Raw genomic sequence first — 7,703 nt, 5'->3', positions numbered from 1 at the left:
CACATGTTCTGGAAGAAGAAGCATGGGAACAAAAAGTTAGTCTCCTTTTGGTAGGATCACATCTTAAAATGATGAAGACATCTACAAAGAAGGTATGTGTGCTTGAAAAAGTAAATAACACCATCAAACACTTACCAATTATACCTGTCAAGGTCTCAGGTGGGAGTTGAGGTTTGTGGCTATCTTCTCCAGTAAAGGCGCTCCTCCGGCCCTGCAGAGAGTGTGTGCCCAGTGTTTCTCTGTCAAAGAGTATCATCAGCAGAGCCGACGTGTACTTTTTGTAGTCTCCAATCTCTGCGATGCGCTCATAAAGAGTTTTTGGTACTCGAAGAGTCTCAGAGAGGTACAGGTAGTTGACATCGTCCTGAAGGCAAAATAAAATCTAAATGTTAGCTGAAGATGCTTTAATCGCTGAATCTGTTAAAAGTATAAAATACTGTTAACCTGAGCTGAACAACAATCAACATTTTGAAACAGGAGTGCTGACATATAGTTATCCCTCCTAGTGTGTCCAAGTGGTATTATATTATTATTATTATTATTATTATTATATATTGTTAGGACCGCTGTGGCACAGGAGACCAGAAGGCTTTCTAAATCGCTCAGAGCAGACTCCTAGTGAAACAGCATGGTGATGAAACACTAATATACAAATTAATGAATTGTGTCACCTGCTGACTTTTGGAGCTAGTGCTAGCAGTGCTGCATTTTTTTACCACGGCTTTGTGCAGTAAATTGAGCCTTCACTTCCCAGGAGATCTACATAGTGGCCAATATAATTGCATGGTGCAAGCAAGGTTATGGGGAACCAAACTACATGCTTTAGTGTTATTATTTTTAAGGATTACTAAGGTGAACCAGGCAATCTTCCCAAAATGGTGTTATTAGAAGACATGGAGTATGAGCACTGACCTCTGGGAGGATATCATGATCCTCTCTCATCTCCCCCTCGGTCTCTCCCAGGAAAGAGACGGTTTCATCATGAGAGATGTTGGATCCTGCTGCTGCTGCCTCGCCTCCTTGGATCACATGATCCAGAGTGACTCGCAGTTCATGAGCGGTGTGCCTCATCTGCATCATGAGAGTGTTCATCTCTGCAAAAGGTGTCAGATCACTTTAGAAAAGCTGAAACAAAGTAAGTTTTTAAACGGGGTAATTAGCATTAGCTGGCAGGTTTTATTTAATTATATTTTTTATTTTTATTTTTGACTCAGGATTTTAGCAGCAGTCAAAAACTTCTGACATGCAAAAAGCCAAACTTGATAAAGTATCTATAAAAACAAATTATTATTTTCTATTTAAATGATCATATCTTATCTCCCTACATTGTGGTTTGAATGCCTTCTATGTTTATTAAAAAAACACATTATTTAGATTATATTAAATAGCACTTATACAGTTCTGAATTTTTGATAATGTTTCCGAAAAAAAGGTATGCAATTTAAAGCAAATAATAATTTCATTGGATGAAATGCTCAATTTATCACACATAGACATTGTAATAAATGTTCATGTAATTGCTGGAAACTTAATTCTCAAAAATGTTGTGCTTGTCTGTAAAACATTTTTACATTTTTGCAGGATCTGCTGTGCACTGACTAAAAGACTCTATAGGTTACACTAGCAATTCATTGAAACTAGAAGTGTAACGATAACATTAACAATAATTTATTTCTTATTATTTTGTTCCAAATAACAAATTGCCTTCTTTGAAATACATCAAAAAATAACAAACACCAAAAACAAAGCATTATGTGTAAATTGACTATTATTTTCCCCAATTGTTTTGTTCTAAAAAATATCAAAATCAACCATAATGTATGTATTAATAGTAATACTTTTCCACCCACCTTTGAGCTCCCTCAGCTCTCTCTCGGCCAAAATTCTACATCTGCGTTCATACTTGAGTTGTGCCTGCAGTTGCTCTATTTTCATGAGGAGGCTGACGGTGTCTGTTCTGATGCCTGGGCTTGCAATATTTTCTTCTTCAAATTCAATGTTTTCATGCTGCCAAATGAGAAAGAAAAAAAACCACATGAATAACTCCAAGTGTAGTGAGGCAAACAACAGTTGTTTCATGCACAACAAATAGCACCTCTCACCTCGTTGTTGGGAAAGGGGGAGTAGCTGGACCCCTCCGCCAACCTGTACTTATCCTCTACTGTTTCACAACCAAACCCCTGAGCATCAGGGCCGATTTTTATCATCTTTACTGGGGGTTGTGAAGGAGTCGCTCCTGCGTCTCTCTTGGGTGGCATGGGGGTGGAAATAAATATCTGGGTAGACAAAAGATTTAATTATTTGACACATCAAGTATGGCACGGTATTTTTGCACACGCTGTAGTCAAACTTTGAATGAAACTTTTTCAGTCGTTGTTTATCTCTTTACAGTGAGTCAATCGAGACAGAAATGAAAAGTTAGTTCAGATCGCATCCCCCCCTCCTTCTGCTTCCTCAACCCCTCCTACTAGCTTCTTCCAGATTGCCTCCAGCTGAAGCCACAGATACAACTGTCTTTCAAAAATACATTCTCAAATACATGTACTATTCAATGTTACGCGGTTTAGAGAGAGGAGGCTCACCTGGCCGTTCAGCTATACTTCACGGAAAACTGTAACCACACACTCAGGAAGGATAGCAGCGAAGTACATGCAAATACTGCGTAGTAGAGGAAGTACCGGTAGTAGTACTACTGCAGTACTACTGCTATTAGATCCTGATACAAATACGACTATTTTTATTCAACAGCGGCACTAAATGTTTCCGGTTAAATATCAGTGAAATACCGCTCCTGTATTTCTATTTTACTGTGTATGGTACACGTGTGTATATGATTGCTGTCATGAGAAATATATATTTTTACAATTAAGTGCGGAACTAAGATGCGTAAACTCATTCCCCGAGGGAAGTATTTTACCCCAGTACAGTTTCCTGCTCACTTAAAATCCTATTTCACCCAATGAAAATGCAGCGTCTGAACCAAAGGCGGGACGTGTAGGAGGAACTGTGAAGACCAGTAATAAGAACGAGACCAGCCAATTAGCAGCTGTCTTCCTACGTGACGTCAGCTTCCTGGTTTGGTTGCACTGCACTGTACCCATGTGGGTTTGGTGTTGACTTGCTGCTTTAGAAAGTTAAGGAGCTAGCTCTATCTACATTTATCATTTACTTAATCGCGTTTCACCATGTCTTCGCCTTTCTTTATAAAGGCAAAAGTAAACCCCAAATTTGCCAAAAAGGGAAAACCTGCAACAGTGCTAAAACGAAAGGTAAGTTCGCCGGACCTAGCTACTAAGCTAAATCCCAGTAACGTTAGCTAACCACAGGTTGACACATGTGTTTTCACTATAATAACCTGCTGTGTCTACCCAGTCACGAATGCAACATCATTGTATGCCATTACTAACCCTGTATGTTATTGTTGTGCTGCAGGGTGATGGAGACCCAGGAGGAAAGGGTAAACCAAGAGCCAAGAAACTCATCTCCAAACACAACGAAGAGATTTCCAGCGACTCTGAGACAGAGAGGTAATTTTCCGATGTGTTTGTTTGGGTTATGGTATGGATATGACCAGTAGATCGTTCAACATTTGAAGCACATCACTAACCCAGGTGTTTTGCTTTTGTTTCTTGTTGCTCAGTCCTATAGTGGCCAGGAAAAGACAGACCATTGAAAGGGATGATTATGATGAAACACCACAGGAGAAGAAGCTTAGATTAGCCAAACTGTACCTAAACCAGCTAAAGGAAGAAGGTAAACTTGATTATCTATGCAGCATAACCTAGAGGTCTGACATTACTTCTATACTTGTGTGTATTAATTGTGTGACTTAATTTGTCAGAGGACGATAAAGCAGAAGATGACGCCTTTGAGACTGATCTGGTTGCTGGAAGACTTCAAGATGAAGTGGTAAGAATGTCTTCTGTACTAAAGCATATCGTAGAAGAGCATGTCACTTCTACTGGGGACATGGGACATGACCCTCTTATTTTTCATAATCCCGTTTCTGTCTGTTTGCGAGCCCCCTTGAACTTTGTCAGTTTATTAACATTGCAGTTTAAGTTTGATCACTTAATCTCTAGACTAATATAAAACTCTAAGCACTTTCTTTCCCACATTAAGGCATATTTAGTGATTGACACATGTACTACATTCAGAAGCATTTCCATGCTTGAATCTGCACATTGACGACCATAAAAGGTGACTAGGTCTTGAGTTGGGAAATTCGTATTACAGATATCACTGAATATTGATTTATGTTCCAATCCACACATGAACCCATGCAGGTTGTTGTTCCTGAACATTTAAGATATGTGTGAACTAAACGGCTACCATCATTTACAGGAGGGGATCGCTGAGCAGAACAAAGCGTTGATCTTGCATTTATTCATTAGCGTTTGCTGCAATAGGCTTTATATGGAATTTCCCCTTAGTTTGCACTTCTCAGACTAAATGTAGTCTGATTTCTCAGTTCTGCAGACACATGTCATGGCTGATAAAACTACTGGCACTAGTGATGAGGAAAATGAAGCTTTCTGAAACACTATTTAGCACATTTTGTCGAGTGCACTCTATTGTTTAAAAGTCACAAATACCATTTAAGCTGTCAGAGTATCATGTGTTTGTTTGGGTGTTAACTTCTCCTCACCTAACTCATGAAACTAGTTTTCTGTGAGAATGTATTCTGGAGGATCAATTGCCGTATGGTCTTCAACTTGCTGTGTATGTGATTCCCCCCCTCAGCTTGAACAGAAAGGAAAGCTTCAGAGACTTATTGCCAGAGATGTAAGTACAGCAAATGTTATCGCTTCAATATCCACACTATGTTCAATATTATAAAGGAAATCTGTTTATAAACAGACTGACATTGATTTTCAATCTTTCTTTTAGATCATGGCACCAGATGCTTCAGAGATCAGAGTGTTGAGAGGACACAAACTTCCAATTACCTGTCTGGTCATCAGCTCGGATGACAAGTACATCTTTTCTGCGGCCAAAGACTGCTCCATTATTAAATGTAAGTCAACACCCAAATTCTGAAATCCCTTCAAATAAGTATGTGTGGAAATTGGGGAAAGTAACTAAATATGGATATGAATAAAATGTGCCTTGCTGTTGAGGCTCATGGTTTGATTTTGCAGTCTTAATGGAATGTTTGCTCATATTTCAGGGGATTTTGAGAGTGGAAAGAAACTGCACACGATACATGGTGGAAGGAAAGGCACAGAGGATCGGCATGTTGGACATACAGCCCATATCCTGTGTATGGCCATATCATCAGATGGGAAATACTTGGTGAGTAGTACTCTCAGCCTATCCGGCCTTTTTACCAGCAGTCTCATAAAGTGTGCCCTCATATTGTAACAGAAACCTATTTATCCACATCTTTTAGGCCACTGGAGACGTGAACAAACTGATCATGATCTGGGAGGCAAAGACATGTAAACATCTTTATAAGTTCACCGGACACAAAGGCCCAGTGTCGGTATGTTCTCTCTCTAATCTTTTTTTATTTTACAAGTTACCTACTGTAGTTATATTGAGGCTCTGAGGTCCTAGGGGTCGACCGATTATCGGGGCCGATATTCACATTTGACAGATTATCGGTATCGGCTTTTTTAAAATCAAATTGCCGATACGACTTTGGCTCTGATGCGGCCGTTTCTCTGGCTGCAGTCACCACTGTTCACGAGCAATGTCTCGCCCACAGCGCTATCTGATAGGCTATTACTGAAGTGTCAATCAACACTGAAGATTTTCCAGGCTGCAGCCAGCCAGAGAGGCGGGACCTTTTCAGATTACAGGCAGGTGCGAAGAACGCAGACACAGACAGAAGCAAGCAGCAGCAGTGAGCGGTGTTTCGAAGGTCAATCAGTTGAAAGCCGAAGTTCAATAAACATCCCAATCCCCTATGCTGAAGTTGCAAAAACACCACGATCTTATGATCCAATTCTATCAGTTTCCCAGTTACACAGGGACAGGGGGGGGAGGAACTGGGACGACTGTGACGGCTGCTAGTGGAGCCTCGCAGCAACTCTGCTTTCTGCACCACAATCTGGTGCTGCTGAACTGGGACTACTAAATGAGTGAGACTCAAATATCAGAAGTTCAGAACAAGTTTTAGTAGTTTTTATTTGATTTTTACTTCATTTACTTTACTCAGGGTCACAGAGAGGAAACCAGTTTTAAGATGTTGAAAGGTTCATTAAACATAAAAAGGCATTTCAAAGAAGTTCTGTTATTCTACATTTTGACACCAAGATTTTCTGATTTACTGCAAATGTATATCGGTTCCAAATATCGGTTATCGGTCTCCTTGATTACTAATAATCGGTATCGGCCTTGAAAAAGCCATATCGGTCGATCCCTAGTCCTGTCATATCATATGAAATGTGTTTTCTCTTCTCAGGGTCTTTCATTCAGAAGGGGAACTCACGATCTGTACAGCGCCTCTCACGATCGCTCAATAAAGGTGTGGAATGTGGACGAGAATGCATACGTGGAAACTCTGTGAGTAACTTCTCAGAAAAGGCTTTGACCAACAACACTTGTATTCTGTTTGAAAGTGTGAATGTAACTGTGATTGTGACTTTCTACAGCTTTGGGCATCAGGACGCCATCACCGGACTGGACTGCCTGAGCCGGGAGTGCTGCGTGACGTCGGGGGGGCGGGACCGCTCGGTGAGGGTGTGGAAGATACCCGAGGAATCCCAGCTGGTGTTCCACGGACACGAGTGAGTCTGCCTGTCTTCACTCGGTTCAGACCGTAGAGCACTTTGATTGACCAATCAAAGTCGAGATTTAAACGTGTAATGTTATTTAGTACAAAAATGGGTGTTGGGATGATATATTGTGACCTCTCTTTTGCCGACAACCATTTTAATGTCCTGGGCCCAGGAGTTCAAAACTTTTAATCCCTATCTGATCAGATCAGATTTGGATTTTGGGGAGTTCAAAACCAAAAAACAGGATTAGGATCACTTTGATATCCGATCAGATCAGGAAATCCAATCCAAGCTTTAATCTGGATCAAATCTTCAAAACGGGTAGTTCAAACCGACAACACAGGATTGGGATCAGTTTGATCCCAAAAAACTGGATTATCCTGATCCGACCAGAGGGGTGGATTTCCAGTGGATTACCAGAGCAAAATGTACTGTACCATTTATTTAAAAATATGTTTCAATATAAATAAGATGGCAAAGTTTGTTAACTGAAATAATACACAATTTTTAGCCTTCATGGCAAATCAATTTTATTTTTTCATTTTTTGGTCACGTTTGTGGTGGCCTATTTTGTTTTCAACCAAATGTTGACATTACATTACATTGCATTTAGCTGACGCTTTTATCCAAAGCGACTTACAATAAGTACATTCGACCAGGAAGACACAACCTTGAAGAAAACAGAATCATATAAGTACATCAGGTTTCATAGAGCCAAACATTTCAAGTGCTACTCAACTGGCTTTAGGTAAGCCAGTCCTTTATTAGTATAAAAGTGCTTCGTTAATAGTTCTAACGCTCGAAGTGGAGTCGAAAGAGATGAGTTTTCAGTTTGCGCCGGAAGATGTGCAAGCTATCTGCCGTCCTGATGTCAATGGGGAGCTCATTCCACCATCTTGGAGCCAGGATAGCAAACCCACGTGTTTTTGCTGATGGGAACTTGGGTCCCCCTCGCAGCGAGGGCGCAGCGAGCCGTTT

At 40.5% G+C, this 7,703-nt stretch overlaps 2 protein-coding genes across 2 annotated transcripts in view; one reads left to right on the top strand and one right to left on the bottom strand.

Annotated features, from left to right (window-relative positions):
• The window catches only part of LOC117548108, a 3,722-nt gene extending 890 nt beyond the window's left edge, over positions 1 to 2,832 (bottom strand). Inside the window, exons 1-5 of the mRNA XM_034219141.1 lie at positions 2,583 to 2,832; positions 2,103 to 2,276; positions 1,851 to 2,007; positions 913 to 1,094; positions 136 to 364 (exon numbers count right to left, since the gene is read on the bottom strand). Of these exons, the coding sequence (XP_034075032.1) occupies positions 136 to 364; positions 913 to 1,094; positions 1,851 to 2,007; positions 2,103 to 2,258 (724 nt within the window). The 5' untranslated portion in view covers positions 2,259 to 2,276; positions 2,583 to 2,832. The remainder of the gene's footprint in view (positions 1 to 135; positions 365 to 912; positions 1,095 to 1,850; positions 2,008 to 2,102; positions 2,277 to 2,582) is intronic.
• A 117-nt stretch (positions 2,833 to 2,949) lies between these two features.
• The window catches only part of rrp9 (ribosomal RNA processing 9, U3 small nucleolar RNA binding protein), an 8,766-nt gene continuing 4,012 nt past the window's right edge, over positions 2,950 to 7,703 (top strand). Inside the window, 10 exon segments of the mRNA XM_034219118.1 lie at positions 2,950 to 3,269; positions 3,433 to 3,527; positions 3,641 to 3,753; positions 3,842 to 3,909; positions 4,744 to 4,785; positions 4,891 to 5,017; positions 5,171 to 5,295; positions 5,393 to 5,485; positions 6,410 to 6,510; positions 6,600 to 6,734. Coding sequence (XP_034075009.1) covers positions 3,186 to 3,269; positions 3,433 to 3,527; positions 3,641 to 3,753; positions 3,842 to 3,909; positions 4,744 to 4,785; positions 4,891 to 5,017; positions 5,171 to 5,295; positions 5,393 to 5,485; positions 6,410 to 6,510; positions 6,600 to 6,734 — 983 coding nt within the window. The 5' untranslated portion in view covers positions 2,950 to 3,185.

This window comes from Gymnodraco acuticeps, unplaced genomic scaffold, assembly GCF_902827175.1.
Source record: "Gymnodraco acuticeps unplaced genomic scaffold, fGymAcu1.1, whole genome shotgun sequence".
Lineage (NCBI taxonomy): Eukaryota > Metazoa > Chordata > Actinopteri > Perciformes > Bathydraconidae > Gymnodraco > Gymnodraco acuticeps.
Note: the sequence above shows the minus strand (reverse complement) of the source record. Positions and strands in the feature narration are given on the sequence as shown.